The sequence below is a fragment of the Petaurus breviceps genome, unplaced genomic scaffold (assembly GCF_028583685.1).
Source record: "Petaurus breviceps papuanus isolate PSGF00001 unplaced genomic scaffold, PetGlider_PUasm1.0 688, whole genome shotgun sequence".
NCBI lineage: Eukaryota > Metazoa > Chordata > Mammalia > Diprotodontia > Petauridae > Petaurus > Petaurus breviceps.
In genome coordinates this window covers 28122802-28142347 of record NW_027186457.1, presented here as the reverse complement: position 1 = coordinate 28142347, position 19546 = coordinate 28122802, and the positions used below count along the sequence as shown (strand labels likewise).

General features: G+C 41.0%; 2 protein-coding genes across 2 annotated transcripts in view; both read left to right on the top strand.

Moving 5' to 3' along the window:
- KCNMB2 (potassium calcium-activated channel subfamily M regulatory beta subunit 2) overlaps positions 1-19546 on the top strand; it is a 220260-nt gene that overhangs the window by 194227 nt on the left and 6487 nt on the right. The window contains exons 3-4 of the mRNA XM_069104834.1: positions 5911-6081; positions 9493-9688. Coding sequence (XP_068960935.1) covers positions 5911-6081; positions 9493-9688 — 367 coding nt within the window. The remainder of the gene's footprint in view (positions 1-5910; positions 6082-9492; positions 9689-19546) is intronic.
- The window catches only part of MFN1 (mitofusin 1), a 468570-nt gene continuing 465921 nt past the window's right edge, over positions 16898-19546 (top strand). Inside the window, exon 1 of the mRNA XM_069104826.1 lies at positions 16898-16901. The gene's annotated coding sequence lies outside the window, so the exon portion shown is untranslated. The remainder of the gene's footprint in view (positions 16902-19546) is intronic.

The following is a 19546-nucleotide window of genomic DNA, read 5'->3' as shown; positions in this document are numbered from 1 at the left end:
GAAGGAAGGAAGGAAGGAAGGAAGGAAGGAAGGAAGGAAGGAAGGAGAAAGAGAGAGGGGAAGGAAAGAAAAAAGGAAGAAAGGAAGAAAAATGAAGGATTGGGGTCTTAGACATAGTTTGCTATGCTGAAATGTTATTTATAATAAAATTTGTAGAATCAGAAGATTGAAAACTAGAAAGAACAATAGATACCAAATAATGTCATCAGCGAAGCACTTCAGTGTTGTTTAAAAAAATATAGAGCCTAGTGACAGGAAGACTTGGGTTCAAATCCTCCCTCTGTCAGACCCTAGGCAAGTTCCAAAACCTCATTAAGTCTCAGTTTCACAATCTGCCTAAGGGGTCAGTAATAGCACCTCCCTTCCAGGGTGGTTGTGAAGGCCCCTGATGAGAAGACATGTGTAAAACATTTAAGAAACATTTAAAGTTCTAGATAAATGTGAGCTACTAACATTTTCTAACCCAACCCATCATTTTAAATGGGGAAACTAAGATCCTCAGAGGTAGATTGACTCTCCTCTCTGTCTCTGTCTCTCTCTCTATCTCTGTCTCTCTCCCTGTGTCTCTGTCTCTCTCTGTCTCTTTGTCTCTATCTCTGTCTCTCTCCCTGTGTCTCTCTGTCTCTCTTCCTTGTCTCTCTGTCTCTCTGTCTCTCTCCCTGTGTTTCTCTGTCTGTATCTCTCTCTATCTCTGTCTCTCTATATATCTGTCTCTCTCTGTGTGTCTCTGTCTCTGTCTGTGTCTCTGTCTCTGTGTCTCTGTCTCTATCTCTGTCTCTCTCCCTGTGTCTCTCTGTCTCTGTCACACACACACACACACACACACACACACACACACACTTGTGGGTAGAAGTCACAAAAATTCCCCAGCAGCATGAGTCACGCACAAACGTGGGATGGGCACCTTGAGAGGTTGGGGATTCCATCTTCTTGGAGGTCTTTAAGCAGAAGCTGGACAGCCACTTGCCGGGTATGGGACAGTGGGGATTTCTTTTGTGCATGGACTGGACACCTACAAAGGCCCTTCCTTTCCCTTCCCTATCACATGGTGTCATTCTATCATATGTGTGTATATACACATAGGCACACACACGTATGCACACACATACACACATGCACACACATGCACGCACTCACACATACACACACTCATACACATGCACACGCACATACCCATTCACATGCACACACATACACCTGCACATACACACATGCACATGCACGCACATACACATGCACACACAAATACAGGCACATACACATGCACATATACACATGCACACACACATACACATACACACATGCAAACATATTTTTTGTTATTGTTGTTCTGTCATTTCAGTCATACCTGACTCTTCATGATCCTTTGGGTGGGGAAGGTGGCAAAGATACTACAGTGACTTGCTATTTCCTTCTCCAGATTATTTTACAGGTGAGGAAACTGAGGGAAACAGGGCTAGGTGACCTTCTCAGGGTCACACAGCTAGCAAGTATCTGAGTCCAGATTTGAACTCGGGTCTTCCTGACTCTAAGCCCAGCACTCTATCCACTGAGCCACCCAGCTACCCCAAACATATTCATTCATACATACTCATATATGCATATGCATATGCATATACATATCTACATATACATACACGTATACGTATATCACTTCTATAAATGCACATATGTATATGTGCATGTTCATATATGTGTGTACACACATGCATAGATGCATATACATGTGCATGTTTGGTACAGACCAATGATTTCATCTGTGTAGGGCTCTCCGATGTGGAAACTCCCTTCACCAATAGAGATCCACAGCTTATCTGCAATTAATAGTCTTGGCGAGTTGCCTGAGTTACTAAAAAGCTCACTGATTTGCCCAGGTTCACCCAACCAGTCTGCATCTGAAGCAAAACCAGAACCCACACTGACCTCCAAGCTGGCCCTCTAGTCACTACACTGCCCCATCTCACAGAGCATGGGGCTCATCATTGCCATTAACGCTGGCATCCATCAGCTTGGAAACTTTCCCTCAGTTGGCCCTTTGTTCTTCCAAACATTTTCCTTGAGGATTTTCAAGAATAGGAGTAAAGGGGGCGGCCAGGTGGCTCAATGAGTAAGAGCACCAGCCCCAGAGTCGGGAGACCTGGGATCGAATCCAGGCTCAGATACTTAGCACCACACCCAGAAATAACTGGCCTGTAACCTTGAGCAAGTTACTTAAGCCCAATTGCTTTAAAAAAAAAATAGGAGTAGAGGAAGCCGGTCCCCTCTACCCTTCCTCCCCTGGTTGCCCACTCCATGGCAGACATAGTGTCCCTTCCCCCCTCCCCACCAAGGCCATCAATCCCAGCCACTCTCCCCACCTTCCATCGACCAGGTCACATCTGCATCCCCATGATGCTTCTGGTTCTGCGGGAGTCTATAATTTTTGCCTCCTCTGCACATTGCAGAGAATATGAAGAGCATTTATAATCATTTCCAAATTATTATTTGTTTTAAAATCACCCATTTGAATCATTTTTATATGCTGGTTGTTCTGGTGACATTCCTGACTGATTGCACTGTGTCTCTTTTATGTCTGGAGCTTGACATAAGTTATGCCGTGGGATGGGCTAATGTTCTGGGACTGCCAGGCTGTTGCTGCTGCCTGCCTGCCTGCTTTCATCTTGGAAACATGCAAATCTCAATAGCAGCCATCAGCCTTAAATACAGTTTGATAAATAATAATAGGAAAGCAACATCAGATTATTATTTTCCAGCAGGCGGTTGAAGCCCAGCAGAGTCAGGCTGGCACTTAATGCTTGCAAAGGCTTTCCACCTAGCTGGGTTAGCTGGAGATTTGTACTGATGATGATGTTGATGATGAAGATGGTGGATGGATGGATAGATAGAGAGAGAGGGATGGATGGATGGATGGATGGATGGATGGATGGATGGATGGACAGATAAATAAAAAATACTAAAGTAAATCAAAAGTTAATTGCAAAGGACACATTCAGAGGAAGGGCCTAGAAGTGAAAGGGAGACCTCGAGAGGGCAAACTGCCTCTGCCCAATTGTTGTTGTTTGTGCTTCATTCTCAAAGAGGACCATGCCATCAGGGAGGTGATGCCATGACACACAGGTGAATTGGATTTCAGTGAGGGAGGGCTGTGCAAAATCACCAGCCTCACATTCTCCTCCAGAGCCATCTGGGTCCAGTGGCAAGATGTATACTAGGACAAATGGAGATGGCCTTCCCCTGTCCAATTAGAACCATATTGAAGACAGCCTCATCATTCTGTGGGCGCTGAGTGGCAATTAGGGAAGAGGACCCAATCAATCAATCAACAAGCACTTAAACATCTTTTATTTTGCAGGCACCACCCTCGGTGCCAGGGACACAAATATAAAAGTCCCTGTATGCCAAGCACTGCACTGGGCACTAAGGGGACACTATATCTAGTAGAGGTTCTTAACCTGGGTCCATGAACTTTTTTCCTACTATTTGGATAACTTTATTTCAATATGATTAGTTTCCTTCACAATCCTATGTCTCTTACTTTGTGCATTCAAAAACACTATTTTCTAAATGGATACATAGGCTTCACCAGACACCCAAGGGAATCTGTGACACAAAAAAAGGAGAATGCATGATAAAGTATATGGAAGCATGCCTTAGGACAGTGGGAAATGAATCGAGGTAACTTCTGTCAAAGATATAAGAGCAACAGGGCTCAGGGGTCACAAAGGCATCAGGACGGACAAGTACAACAAAAGGGTGACAACTGTTAGAAACTGGAGACCAGAGGGTCCCATCAAATACTCCAAACTCTCATTAAATCAAAGTATCCATCCCGCATGGGAAGGATGGGATTGTGTTCAACTACATCACACAAAAATATTTTTTAAAAGTCTATTCTTTTCAGTCCTATCAAAAGCAATTCCAAGAGGTAGGAGAGTGTGGCATAGTGGAGAGCTGACCTCAGACTGAGGAAGACCTGGTTCAACTCCCTCTGACAGCAAGTCACTTAATCTTTCAGTGCCCCTGAGTAAATCTCTAATACCATAAACTGCAGAAAATCAGTGGCAGAGAAAATTTCCTTACCAGAAATTTCCATGCACCAATGAAAGCATAGGTCCAGTCCCCTCCTCCCACCCCACTTCCTCCCTCCCCCTGCCCAAATTTTTCTCAATTGCAAACCAAACTGAGTGGTTTCTAGATTGAGGCATTTTTTTGTAATTATACAAAATCCATCCACATGCTCTCACTGGCAGACCCAGCACACCCTCTCCCTCTCCAGAATATTCCATATCACTTTTATTACTTTGGCTTTATGAATCCAAGGGAGAAAGCTATTAGACCAGGACAGTCCCAAGAATCCATTAAATCGAGGGTCCAGTGCCCATCAGTGACACATATCAAACACTAGGAAAGAGTGAGAAGATACTGTGCTGCAAATGAGCTTTGATATGAAAGTGATTAATGTAAAACATCTGTAACTCTCATTTTCAAATCCCTCTTCATCCTTCTGTTTCCAAAGCCAAGGCTCATTCCCTTCAAGCCCCTTTCTTTTCTAACTAGACTCTGGACCACTCTGGATTGCCCTTTCTCTCTTCTTTCCTACTAGGTATTTCATTTCTCCTCTACTTTCTTTACCATTCATTCCAATAATAATAGCTGCCATTTTTATATGTTTAAATTTTTCTAAGCACATGTGTATGTTAATGGTCCTAAAAGTGTGGTCTGTGAATCCCTGGGGGTCCTTGAGACCATTTTAAGGAGTCCAGGAGGTCAAAACTACTTTCATCATAGTAATACTAAGATGTTTTCATTTCTAATATGGTAAATGTCAATAGATCCAGTCTTCCTAGATATAGGCTCTGTACTCTCTCTACAAAACTATGTTGTCTCCAAACTATGAAATGTTTTCCTCTTTTTCCATTTTGTCTAGTGGGATTTGGGGGGGGGGGGGGTTTGTTTTCTCTCTTCTCAACATCCAAGTCTTTTATCTTACTCATCACCTTCATCTGTCATTTTAAACTTAGAAGGATGGGAAAATTTGAGGGGAGGAGCTGATGCTCTAGTAACACAGTTAAGATATTGCTTATCCATGCTCTGTGAACAATTTTCTTTAAAAACAAGCACAAACAGTACCACCAAAGGGAAAATATAGCACTGGGGGAAGAATGGGGAGGGGGGGAGTCTAACACATTCCTACATACCATTCCAACACATTGCTAACCCACCAAGCATTAATGTGTGAAAAAGAGCTCCGGGTCATTACTGTCTTATAACCTTCCTCATTAGTCTTAAATCAACAGCCACCTCCCATAGCATCACCACCCAAATAAAGAATGATGCTGTGGTCCAGAGTTAACCCAAAAAGGTTCCACCATTTGCATAGAGCAACTCAGTGACAAACCTGACAGATCCAGACCGTGTATTGACATTTGTTCAGATGAATGTTTTTCTTTCATCATTAGAAAATGTAAATAGACCAACCATGAATGGCTATTGAAATCTGCCAATGTCTTGAGAGCAGGAAACACGAAGCTCAGGGATCAGTGGCCCAAGATAAACCCTGAAATCTGTTTAAAGGGTGAAGAAGAATAAGGAATAAGGGGTGTTCTTTCTTCAGGGACAGGAGGGTGAAGAGAGGTAATAAAAGTAAATTTTAGAAGAAAACTATAAATTGGCACACAAATTTGACAGACCAGGGGGCAGTACTTTTTCTGTGCTCAGAGGTAATTTTAGGCACCCCCTGGGGATAGAAGGGTGTCTGTGTCCACAAGAGTCCAAGTATGCTGGCTATTGTAGAAAAGCTTAATGGGCCTCCTTAAGCCCTCCCTGCTCCCAAAGATAGGGCAGCGCACCCTCTATGAGTAAATTGATAAATTGTGATGTTCACATCAGAATTATTATTTTCAACCTCAGAAATATTTACCAAAAAATCAGGGACCACGACCTTCTGGACAAAAGGAAAACAGTCACCGCTCTGAAAGCTGGAGAGGACCGAGCCATTCTCCTGGGACTGGCCATGATGGTTTGTGCCATCATGATGTACTTTCTGCTAGGAATCACGCTCCTCCGCTCATACATGCAAAGGTAATTTTCACTGTTATTTGGAAACATCTGGTTAATTGGCTCTAAATTCCTGTATATTTACTTCTTTTCCAACCATTCTTCCCTTTTCCCAACACACACTCAAACATTCTACCCAGCAATCCAAGACCAAAACGAACATTCTAACCATCATAAGCAGGGTCATTAGTCTAGAGAGCTGAAAGGGATTGTAAAAGCCAAGTAGTCCAATCCCCTCATTTTAGAGATGAGGAAACTGAAGCACAGATGGTTAAGTCAACCAACAAGTATTTGATAAGCACCTACTATGTTCTGGTAGTTTGGTAGGCCCTAGGGATACAAATAGAATAAATAAAACAAGGAGCTCACCGAAGGTTACACACATAGTAAACATCAGAGGTGGGATTTGAATCCAGCTCCTCTGACTCTCAACTTTTTCTACTGTCTTTAGTTTTATATTTGCCATGTGACAGATAGGCCATAGTGCATACAGCACCTTGCCTGGAGTCATGAAGACTCATCTTTGTGAGTTCAAATCCAGCCTTAGACACTTACTAGCTGTATGACCCTGGGCAAGTAATTTAACTGTGCCTCAGTTTCCTCACCTGTAAAATGAGCTAGAAAACGAAACAGCAAGCTACTCCTGTATCTCTGCCAAGAAAACCCCAAATGGGGTCATGAAGAGTCAAATACAACTGAAAAATCACTTAAAACTAAAACTAAATTGAATAGAAAGAGGCATAATGGATAAGGAGGTGATCTCTGAGTCAGGAAGACCTGTGTTTAAGTTCTGTCTCTGACACACACTGGCTGTGTGAACCCAGACAAAGTACCTAGTCTCTCAATGCTACAGACAACTCTCGAAGACTACAAGCTGCAGAAAAGTTGCTCATTAGAATTGGTACAGGGAGTTGTCTACACCAGAGGTCTCAAACATGCAGCCCACAACACTGCCAAGTGTGTAAAAACCAGATTAAAATGCAATTGGCAAGTATTTGACAAAATAAATGAAAATACCATAAAACACAGATAATACAAATATGTGGTTTTCTGAGTCAACATGTAGCACACAGAGAAATTCTTATGTATTGTTTAGTGGCCCCCATTTCCAGGTGAGTTTGAAACCATTGTGCTACACCAATAAAACTGTTGATAAGGACAAAAGAAAATGGAATCCCAAGGAAAAACAAAAACTTTCTGTTAGGAAACAGAAAGCTAGTTTCTAGTTATATACCTCATTTTACAAGGTGTGGTCATAGAGTCCATTCATTCCATCAAGTCACCTAGAGCTGGCTATTGTCCATAAATTAAAGGTCTAGTTACCACAGCAAAACAAAAGCACATGACTTAAGTCCTCTGGGAAATCATGGCAATATTCAGCTGCCTACAAAAACAAGATTCTCTCCTGTGAAAAATGGAGGTTTAATTTAGAAAGGGGAATAAAGCTATTTTATAGCACCCATTTATCCATGTAAATTAATACCTTCATTTTAGAAACAAAATCCAATTGAAACATAGCCATTTGCTGAAATTAAAGCATCATCTTTCACAGTTGCTATGCCTCCACTAAAATCTGCTAATGGCATTCAGCTTTGTTCATTCTCCAAGAAAGAGCCTAGAGTTAGGCTTGGGATTATGTTCCTCATTCTGAAAAAGCTTCAAAGCCACTGTGCCTACCCAGGACCCACCTTAGGCTCCCCACAGATGTGTCAGCAAAGTCCCACCACGCCCCACCATGTCTCACCCAGGAAATCACAATTCTCTTAAGTTGATGGGATGCCCTTGGTCTACCAACTCCAGCATCCTACCACCCATTCCTGCAAAGTCATACCCTGAGAAGGACCAAGGGTGGGAATGAAGGGTCCCTACCAAAAAACTGCTCAACTCCGAGATAGTAAGCGCCAACAGCCAACAGTCGCTACGGTAATCAGTTTATACCCAGAAGCTGGAGACTGATTTCTCTTCTGTTACTTCCTAATTATATATGCAGCCATTGATCATCAAGTTCAAAAACAATCTTTCTTTATTTAAATAACCCTGACCAATTCAACTGACAGCTAGGGAGAATTTACACTCTTCTTTATTCTAGTGTTGCAGAAAATAACTGATGGCTTTATTTATTTTTATTTATATTTAACCCCTCAGTTTCTAGAGAAATTGGAGATTTTATATATGAAAACATGTATATGTTAAATATATTATACATATATAAAGTGTGTATATATACACATATATAGTATATTTTATATATACTCATATATACATATATATTGATTAACTTTACATTTGTTATACATATTTACGTACTTGTCTCCCCCATTAGTTCATTGTTAGCAGGGATCTTTCCATTTTTATATCTCTTAGTGGTTGGACTGAGTAGGCACTTAGTAAATACTTACTGGATCAATTGATTGACTTGCCATAATATTGATTGTTTCTGAACTTTGGAAGCACTACCACTTCTACCATGTAGCTAGGGATGTACAAGGTAGAATTTGCATCTAGATTTTCCTAAGACAATGAGGCAGCTAGGTGGTTCAGTGGATAGGGGGCTCAGCCTGGAATCAGGAAGACCTGAGTTCAAATCTAGCCTCAGGCATGCACTAGTTGTATGACCCTGAGTAGGTCACTAAATGGTAAACCACTCTAGTATCTTTGCTAAGAAAACTTCCTATGGGGTCATGAAGAGTCAGACACAACTGAACAACAATTTCCTAAGACACAGATAATATGGTTTAATGCAGTGATGCCAAAATCAAATAGAAATGAAACAGATTCTTCCTTTACTTAGAAAACCACAAGTTAACATTATCTATGTTGCATTGTATTTTTATGCATGTTGTTAAACATTTCCAAATTATATTGTAAGATGGCTCAGCTTCACTCAGGAGTCACACAGCCTTCTGCTGGAGTTTGACACCTCAGGTTTAGTGGATGGAGTATTAGACTTGGAGTCAAAAATTCTGAGGTCCAAATTCTGTTTCTGATCTTTATGTCCTAAGTGATCACAGGCAAGTCATGTCCTCCCAAGGGGATAGCTACCGCCTCTGTCAAATGAGGGGGTTGGACAAGCTGGTCTCTATGGTCCTTCCAGCTCTAAATCTAGAAGTTTATGAACACTTGACTGTACAAGGTCTGTTCCTGGCCCACTGGGGTTCTTGGACTTAAGCCTGACACAAATGGAGGGTCAGGGAATGGAAGAGATGATCAGACAAATGATAACTAGACTGAAACAGGGGAGACCTATGATTTCTTATCCATCAAAGACCTGTGGTTTCACTGATGGGAGAACTCCCTCCAAATTATCTATAACTTATAATCCTGGTGAAGTATTTCGGAATGGTAGGTACAAAGCTGGGTGTGCAAGTCATTTAATCTCTCTCTCTCTCTCTCTCTCTCTCTCTCTCTCTCTCTCTCTCTCTCCCTCCTTTTCAGTGTATGGACAGAAGAGTCCCAATGCACGCTGCTTAATGCTTCCATCACAGAAGCATTTAACTGTTCTTTTAATTGTGGTCCAGACTGCCGGAAGCTCTCTCAGTATCCCTGCCTCCAGGTCTACGTTAACCTAACTTCTTCAGGGCAAAAGCTCTTACTTTACCACACAGAAGAAACAATGAAAATCAATTCTGAGGTAAGCACATGGCATGTACTTCTCAGGCTGACTTCATGGGGACAGCTACTCTCTGTGCTTTCTGAAGTCCTGACTCCAAAAACGTCCCTCAGTTAACATTCCAGGGCCAGAATTCACCCAGGGAGTCAACTCTCCTCCATGCACTAGGTTATACCTTATCTACATAGGCTGATTTCCTATGTGAGGTATGGATGTCAGTTGCCATCTTATCTGGTCACTACTTTGTTCTTCATCCCTATTTGGAAATGGAAACGCTATGCCCATAGTTACGACTCTCATGGAGAGAGTGTCTCCAAGATCAGAGACCACAGTTGTAGAGCAGAAGAAGGCAGGGACTACCCATCACATAGTGGGCATGGACCATGAATGTGCCAAGGGGTCCAGATGATTTTTGTCTGCCATTGGAACAAATTCTTCACCTGATAGACTATGCTTTGGTTTGATCAACACAGCAATTAAACAATCAACAATTATTAATAAATACTACTATGTATCAGGTACATTCTTGAGTAGTCAGGCATTAGGGATAGACACAAAGAAATTAAATAATATCTGCTTTCAAGAAATGTATGTTCTATTGGGGTATATACATATATAAATAGATATATACATATATGCACACATATGTATATGCACATACACGTGTATACATTCACATATACACCTGTACATATACATATGTTCATTTACATGTATATACATATAGAATATCCCAAAAGTATTATCTCCACTCAAATTTTAAGCTATTAAAGCTTACAACTGCGCGAAGACTTCTGGGACATCTACATATAGAATAAATACAAGATTATTTAGTATCAAAAGAAATACCTATAGAGTCTCTGATTTTTTCATTGACCCTTTTCATCTTTCCTGTACTAGAATTGGGGGAGTTAAGCACAAGTTTTGAATGCAAGATCACGTTTTTGTCATATAAACATAAATTGCCTGGTTACTTCTTCTTTAAGAATTATTCCCATTCAGACTAATAATAGAAAAATATTTTGAGTCCTTTCATCATTCACCCCTAACATACCTTCATTTTTTTAAGTATTTTATTTTTCCCAATTATGTATCAAGACAATTTTTAGCATTCATTTTTATAAGATTTTGAGTTCCAAATTTTTCTCCCTCTCTCCCTTCCCTTTTTCCTAAAATGATAGGTAATTTGATATAGGTTGCACATGTGCTATTATGTAAAACATATTTGCATATTAGTCGCAGTTGTGAAAAATGAAAGAAATCGAAGGAAAAAAAACACAAAAGAGAATAAAGTAAGTGACAATAATATGCTTTGATTTGCATTCAGAATCCATCAGTTCACCATCTGGATGTGGAGAGCATTTTCCTTCCTGAGTCTTTTGTACATTGTGTTGCTGAGAAGAGCTGAGTCATTCGTAGTTGATCATCACACAATGTTGCTGATACTGTGTACAATGTTTTCCTGGTTCTGCTCATTTTATCTTGCATCAGTTAATACAAGTCTTTCCGGACTTTTATTTTTGCACACATTAGTCCTTTTTCCCTTTTCATTATTTCTTTGGGATACAAACCTATTAGTGGTATTGTTGGATCAAAGGGTCTGCATAGTTTGGTTGCCCTTCAGGCATAATTCCAAATTCCTCTCCATCTAGCTATACCTTTAAAAAATTAAAGCATCTGACCTGGCATGAAAAACATAGATTTAGAGCTGGAAGGGAACTTGGAGGTCATACAACCCAACGCTTTTATTTTACAAACGAGAAAACTGAACCCAGAGGAAGGGAAATGACTTACTTAAGGTCACACACTAGTAAGTGGGAGAGTAAGGTTTTGAGATCTTCTGACCCCAAATCTTCTGCTCTTTCCACCATGTCATTCTTCCAACTCCTTCTCTAGAGATTTTCAAAACTAGATGTAGAAAATTATTATTGTCTATTTACAGGATTGTTGAAATTACGCCTGTCCAGAATCAGGAATTATGATACAGATGATCCTAAAATTCCCTTTTGGCTTTCAGTGAAGGAGTGAGAGTCCCTTAGGTATTACGCTATGGGGGGCAGGGAGAAACCATTAGATCTGGAGTGAGAAAGACTTGGATATGACACCTACTTACTACCTGCTTGAACCTGGGCGAGTCAGTCTCACAGTACCTCATTTTCTTCATCTGTAAAAGAGAGGATAATAATGTTTATAGTATCTACCTTCTTGATATAGGGGATCCTGGTAAGGAATTCTCCCTCTCAATGCTTATCCAGGAACTGCTTTGTAACTAGACATACCTGAGAGTCGCCTAGGGCACTGAGAGCTCAGGGGGGCTTCCCCAGAGTCACACAGTCCTTCTGAACCACTCCTGAGTTCAAGGTCTACTTCTATCCACTATGAAATGGATATTAACAGCATTACTGCAATTCTGTTCATGAGGAAAGTATAGTACCTGGTACAATTAGATATTGAACAAATCCTTTTCTGTTGATTGATTCAAATCACTTGTAAACCTAAAACTTTAAAGTGCTATGAAAATATAATCTTGTGTATGAATATATACTATATACATTTATTTTTCATTCATAAAAATCAGTTCTCATTACCCTGATATACAAACTTTTACTTTAAAAGTATACAGGAATGGTATACATAAGACCTAATATGATCAGTCAAGAACCTTGCCATGTTAATAATTTTGAATTAGCTGCATTGCCTTTCTAGTCTATGGTGGCAAAGATGAATGAATTACTTGTAATTTTCCTGGGGGGTTATTAACACTTATGACTAGGATCAGCCCCACCTGAACTCATTTCTTTTTGGGGGGAGAAGGCAAGGCAATTGGGTTTAAGTGACTTGCTGAAGGTCACACAGCTAGTTAAATGTCAAACATCTGAGGTCGGAGTGGAATTCAGGTCCTCCTGATTCCTGGGCCAGTGCTCTATTCACTGCACCACCTAGCTGCCCCTTCATTTCTTTTTTATTTTTAAATTTGAACTTTGTCTTAGTCTGAAATTGACAAACACCAACAAACGTGAACATTTCTACATACAAAGAAAAATATTAAAAGTACATTATATATAAAACTGTGACTCCCTAGTAGGAAGGGCTTGATTTTTCTACATTGGGCAAACACTATAGATGTTCACTGAACACATGACCAAAAATAGGATTGGTTTCATCAGCCAAAGGCAGAGAAAGCTAAGTTGCATTTTGGTTACAACAGTTCAAATAAATTATTGCCACCCTATCTGAGAACTCAACCTCCTGCATATTTCAGAAGCTGGTTTTTGAAAATGTCTGCTCTAGTTCCCCCTAATCTACAGGAAGCACAAGTCATATTCAGTTGCCTCAAGGTTGTTTTATTAATAAATAAAAGTGAACATAGCCACAGTTTTTTTTTCCAAGATGTTTCTGTTTCAGCCATAAGCCCTCCAAACAGGATGGATGCTATGGGATATGAGTCAAATACCAGACTCTTCAAATGTTGATGAAATTGGGAAATTATTCATTCAGTGAAAATTCATTAAGCATTTATTACGTGCCTACTTTGTGGTGATCATAGTATTAGGAGCTGGGGTAACAAAGAAAGAAGGGAAATAATCCCTCCCCCCTAAAGAAGCTGACATTGTAATTGGAGGAGACATCCCAGAAAAGTAAATATAAAGCACATACAAAGTACTTTCTCCAGGTGAAGGGTGTAGTACCTAGGAGGATCAGGAAACACTCCCTGTTGGAGATGGTACTTGAGAGCTCATGCCATATGAATACCAACTGAAGAAAGTGGGGGCATTTAATCTAGGGAAGACCTAAGGGAAATGTGGTAGTTGTCTTCAAATATTTGGAGGGCTGTCACATGGAAGAGGAATACTTTCTACTGGTTCCCAAAAGGATGAACTCAATAGAACACATGGAAGTTGCAGACGCCATTTAGAAATGATATCAGGAAGAAAATTTCCTAACAATGAGAACTGTCCAAAAGTGAAATGAGCTTTCCTGAGAGTTGCTTCCTGCAGAGGTTAGATATCCTCTTGGGTAGGCTGTAGAGAGGGGGCGTTTTCAGGAATGAGCTGGAGCAGTTGCTTCTGAGACCCCTGCCAAATCTAGAAGTCTGTGATTCTGTTATGTAAACCTGAGAGACAGATAAATGTCAGCTGTTATTGACTTTCCTTCTAGGCAAACGATGGGTGTTTTTGTATTCTCACATCTTGTAAAGCTAAAGTTCCATGGAAGACCCCCCCAGCAATATTTCTGAGCCTTCATATTTGAGTCAGCATTAAATGACAATGCCACCAAGATCCAGACCAATGCTCAAGGCCTTCACTATATTGCTGGTGCCAATTTGGGGCATGTAAGGGAAATTTGTAATTTATTTGTTAAGCCCATATTATGTGCCAGGCACGGAGGATTTAGACTGGGGAGGAAACTTGGAGAAAATCTAATCCATCTCCATCATTTTAGAGCTAGAAAACTGAGGCCCAGAGAGGGGTTGTCTCTTGCTGGTGGTCACAGTTGTAAATGGCAGAATGCGAATTTCGACCCTAGTCGAAATTTCAGAGCTAGTGATTTTTGCACTGCTCTGTTGCTGCTGTTATTTCCTCTAATGCTATGCACTGGCTCATTTCTTTATGCATCTCTCCATTTTTCTCTGTGGTTGAAACTCTTCCCATTGGATACTTGCTTTTGTGGAGAAAGGGGGCAGATGGACAGGGACAGAAAGCCCAGATGGGAATTGCCACTGTCAAGCCTTACAAAGCTCTCCTTAATGGTCTGAGTGGTTCCACACCCCAGAGAGTGAAAACTGAAAATAATTGGACTTTTCACCGTGTTCCCTTTGACCACAGTTGTCATTTCTTTCTGCAGAGTTAAATTTCTGAGATTCCAAATATCAAAACAATAGAACTCAGGCGTGTTGTTCCATATCTAAACCTGACACCACTGAGGAACCAGCACTTTTCTTTTAGAGAGTCACCAGACCATGACCTTAAAAAGGTCAGCTGACAAACATGAGCACAAGATGGGGGCTGGAAAATTGCCAGGAGAACCCTTCCAGCAGCTCCTCAACCAATGCCAAAATCTCTAGCACTGATCCTTCTTCCCTTGTTAGCATGATCAAGGACAATTGGCTTCCATTTTGACTAGTTAGCAGCCTGTGTGATTAGCAGGGTATGGTGGATTCAGAGTAAGAAAGACTTATTGCAAGCCCATCTTCTGACAGAAACCTGCTTTGTGACCATGGGCAAGTCATTAGCTTCTCACTGCCTGCCCAGCTTTCCAAGAGTATGATTTACAATGGAGTAGCTGATTTGCGTTAGTAGAGGGAATTTCCAAACCAGGAAATCCCTATACTAATGAAATCATAGAGTTTGACCTTTAAAAAACATCATTCCCCTGAAATAGTCACATTCCTAAAAGTTATAAAGGAGTAGCACAAAGTTGAAAGGAGGTGATTTCACTGAAATGTGTAATACATAGCTGTCAACTTTTGAGTTGTCAACAGTACGCAAGTGGGTCAATCATGATGTTGTCACTTCAAAGGCACAAGGACAATTTTCTTTCATTTTTGTTCCCTGCCCCATGTACTTTTTTTCTCTAGTTCTTAAAGCTAAAGTCTTTCCAAACAATCACCCAATCAACAAACATTTCTTAAGCATCTTCTACTCACCAGGGACTGAACTGGACATTAGGGGTACAAAAACAGAAAATGAAATCCCCCCTGCCCTCAGGGAAATTATAGTCAATTGTGGAGTCAGACACGACTGAAACAAGTGCACAGTGATCTAAGTAGACATAACACAGGAAGTGGGGCTCAGGCCTAATGTAAAAGAGAGATTGTTAACAAGAGAAGAGAGTTTCCAAAGGGCACATTGGAAAGGCAGACACGAGTGGGATAGGAATCCCAGAGAGATGGGGATGACAAGGATGAGTTTGAAGCAGGAAGGGGTGGTGGTCAGAGAAGAGAGCTCCAGTCACTGGCATCTTAGAACTGAGAATCACAGAGATTCCAATTGGAGCCAGACATGGCAGTAAATTGGCATGCCCTTCAACAGCGATGGTTGATTTGATTTTCCCAGCTCCAGAGTTTATAGCCTGTGTGACCTTGGGCATATCACTTAACTGCCTGGGTCACAATTTCCTTGTGATTAAAATGAAGGCACTGGACTAGATGACCTCTAAGGGCCCATCTGGCTCTAAATCAATGTGCCTCTGACCAGTTCCTGAGCAAGAGAAAGACACAGGGCAGGTTTCCAGCATCTAGGAAATAACCAATCTGAGAAGGAGTCCACAGAACTTCCTACTCAAAAAATTCACACACTCAAAGTTGAAGTGCTTACAATGGGGTGGTTGAGACCATCTGGAAACCATATCTTTCGGGGGCATGCCAATTGTAAGGAGATATCTGCTCAGCCATTCCTCTACTGAGCTGGTACCAAGAATGATGTGTCCATTAAGGAAGTGGAGATAAGGCTCAAATGACGAGAAGGATACAGTGGACACCCAAGAAAGGAGAGTAGAGGGAGGAAGCAACCAGCAATTCTAGACACTTGCAATCTTTCAAACGTGCTGGAAACATCAAATCAACTGTTATTTGATTGAGTGGTGGCATAATCAGCAACAGAAAATTAATATCCTTATATCTGCCTAGTTCAGACAATTGCAGGTGTTTGAGCAGCCCTAGGAACCAAAGTGCTTTCATCTCCTGATGTGATTCCCTTTGTTTCTCGCCCTTTTTTAGTGCCTCAGCATGCCAGAATGCTGTAATAAATGTGAAAATGTGTAAGCAAACAGAGTAAGGATGGGGCGTGCTCTGGAGAGGGATGTGTGAGGATGTTGGCAGGACAGTGCGTAATTGGGGTAGGATATTGCTTCCCCTTGCTCTGCCAAGCATTTTAAACAGTATAGCTTGACAAATAGTAGAAACTGAAAGGAGAAACCAAATAACTTTAAAAAGCAAGTTCAAAGCAGGAAAAATGCTGATAGGATGCTGAAAGTCAGGAGAGGTGAAAGAAAATGACACTTCTGCGGACTCAAAGACTGTCTAACCATCATTCAAGTTGGACAGGACACAAAGTTCTTTTCTCCAAATCACCCCTTCCCTCCTAAAGTAAACAGTCTGGGGAAGTCTTCTGAATAATTCACTCTTCCATGGGCCTCTTTAGGGAGAAAACAAGAAAGAGTACTTAGAGTCACAGCTAGGGTGGGGTAGCTGCGGCTTTGCCTGAGAGCACCAAATTGTAGCAGGTACATGGGGTACCATCGTCAGCGTGCTTCCTCTCTCTGATAGCCAAACAGGTGCTAACATGACAGCAACCCTCTAGGCTAGAAACCATCAAATGGCTCTGGGTACACTTCCTCAGCCCTGGTACTTTCTCTTCCACCCTGCCACTCCTGGTCCCGGGTGCAAAAAATTCCTAACTACAGCTCTGCCTGTATTTCTCTTCATTCCATACTTCCAAAGATGGTTTCATCACATTGTCACCTCTGCCCACACCTTCCCAGGGAGGCTGCCTAATTTGCTGGTAAGAGGCTATGGAAAGAGTACTAGATTTTGAAGTCAGATGACCTGAGTTCAAATCCAGGATCTATTGCTTGTGATGACTATAAGTGAGTGGCTTTTCCTTTCTGTAAAATGTTTCCTTGTGTGTAGAATGAGATTTAACTAGATGAGCTCTCAAGTCCCTTCCAGCTCAAAATCTATTCTGTTTCCCTTGCCACTATAAGGAAGGAGAATAAGTTGTGAACTAGGGGTCATTCAATAAAAATTCCCAGGCAGCTGCTGGTACAGTTTAGAGAGAGCTGAGCCTAAAGTCAGGAAGATCTGAGTTCAAATGTGACCTCGGACACTTGCTAGCTTTGTGACCCTGGACAAGTCATTTAACCACTGTTTGCCTCAGTTTCCTCAAGTGTAAAATAAGGGTAATAATAGCACCTATTCATAGGGTCAAATGAAATAATATTTTTAAAAGCACTTAGCGAACACAGTGCCTAGCACACAGTAGGTGCTTAATGTTTGTTCCCTCCCCACCCCTTTATAGCAATGTAATCATAGCTCTTTGCAGCTTACAAAGTACTTTCCTCAGAAGCAGTAAATGCAAATCTTATTTTACAAATGAAAAATTGCAACCCAGAGAGAATAAGTGACTTGTCCAAAGTCACAGTCAGTAACAGTCAGGATTCGAACTCAGATCCTCTTACTATAATTTAAATATACTTTTCACCATACCATGAAGTCTTTCTTATTGATAACTCTATGAATATAGTTCTTTAAGGTTTGCACTGTGCTCTGTATACAGTATCTCATTGGATCTTCAGCACAAGTATTATTTTCTCTTTTTTACAGATGAGGAAACTAAGACTCAGGTAGAATAGTGATGTGGCCAGGGTCACACAGCTCATAAGTGACTAAGGCAAGAATCAAATCCAGGTCTTCCTGACTCCGGATGCTGGACTCCAGGCACTAGACCAAACTTCTTGTTCAATCACTTCAATTCTTTAGTTAGATAGATAGTTTTAGGGTTTTCTTGGCAAAGATATTGGAGTAGCTGGGCATTTCCTTCTCCTGCTCATTATACAGATGAGGAAACTGAGACACACAGAGTAAAGTGACTTGCCTAGGATCACACAGCAAGTAAATATCTGGGGCCAGATTTGAACTCGCAAAGATGAATCTTCCCGATTCAAAGCCCAGTGCTCTATGCATTATGACGCCACCTACCTCTCCATTTTAAGAGGATATTCACTTATGACCTTGAAGTAAAACAAATGGAGTTTGGTTGCCTCCAGAAAACACCCCATTCTATCCCCACCAAACTACAACAAGCAATTTCTCAGAGTCCCTAAGCAAATAGGATTGAGAGTGGTTGAGTCAACATGGAAGATATTTGAAGCAGAACCAACGTCAGCCACTCTCAAAAGTGAAAGGGGGCAGATCTGATTGCTGGGACGAGTGTATGATGGTAGCCAAAAGTGTTCTTAGAATCTCAGGTGGCCTCAAGGGACATGGTGTGCAGGACTAGAGAGGGGGACGGGCTTACTGTCGCCTGCCCTGGGTGAGCCATATTTTCTTCCATTCTGGACATCATAGTACTCTAGTTCTGGACATATAATACTCAATAGTAATAAATAAAAATATAATAACATCACAATAAATAAGCTAGAGTACATAATGCCAAAATTAGCTAGCATTTGTATATCACTTTAAGGTTAGGAAAGTAACATGGGTTATCTCATTGGATTCTTACAACAACCCCCATGAAGTAGAAGTTACTGTCATCCTTATTTTAGAGATGAATAAACTGAAGCGATTTGCCCAGGTCACATAGCTAGCAAATGTCTGAGGCAGGATTCAACCTAAAGTCTCCCTGACTGCTCCACCCACTTACAAACCATTTTTAAAGACATTTTTAGAAGAAGAGAGTAACAATAAAAGAACCACTTTTAATGAAGCCTCATTTTGTTTTTAACTCTAGAGATCTTTTGATGATGCAGAACCCCATTGCAAGAGAGGTTATTTGCACAAATTCTCCTGGCCCAAGAATGGAGAAGGCCCCCATGGATTTGTTATCTAAATTGGCAGTTATGGTTTGACCTTTCCTAAATACAACCAATTAGATTTTTTTATTTTAATCTCCTTGAATAAAAATCATTCCTCTGTGTAGCTGCAGGGACAGAAGCAAGATTAAAAAAGGTATCTCCAAACTTCCTGAGAGGCCACTTCTCTCCCATCTGTCCCCAGCAAGCAGCTAACTGGCCTGGGTCCAAACACTGCAGAAGGAAAGAAAGAAAATGTTTGTCTCAGCCAAGACAACCAAATAGTCAAAGGCTGTTTTTTAACCCAAAGTCCTTAACTCCAATAGAATGTAAGCTCCCTGAAGACAGGAATCATTTTCCACTGCA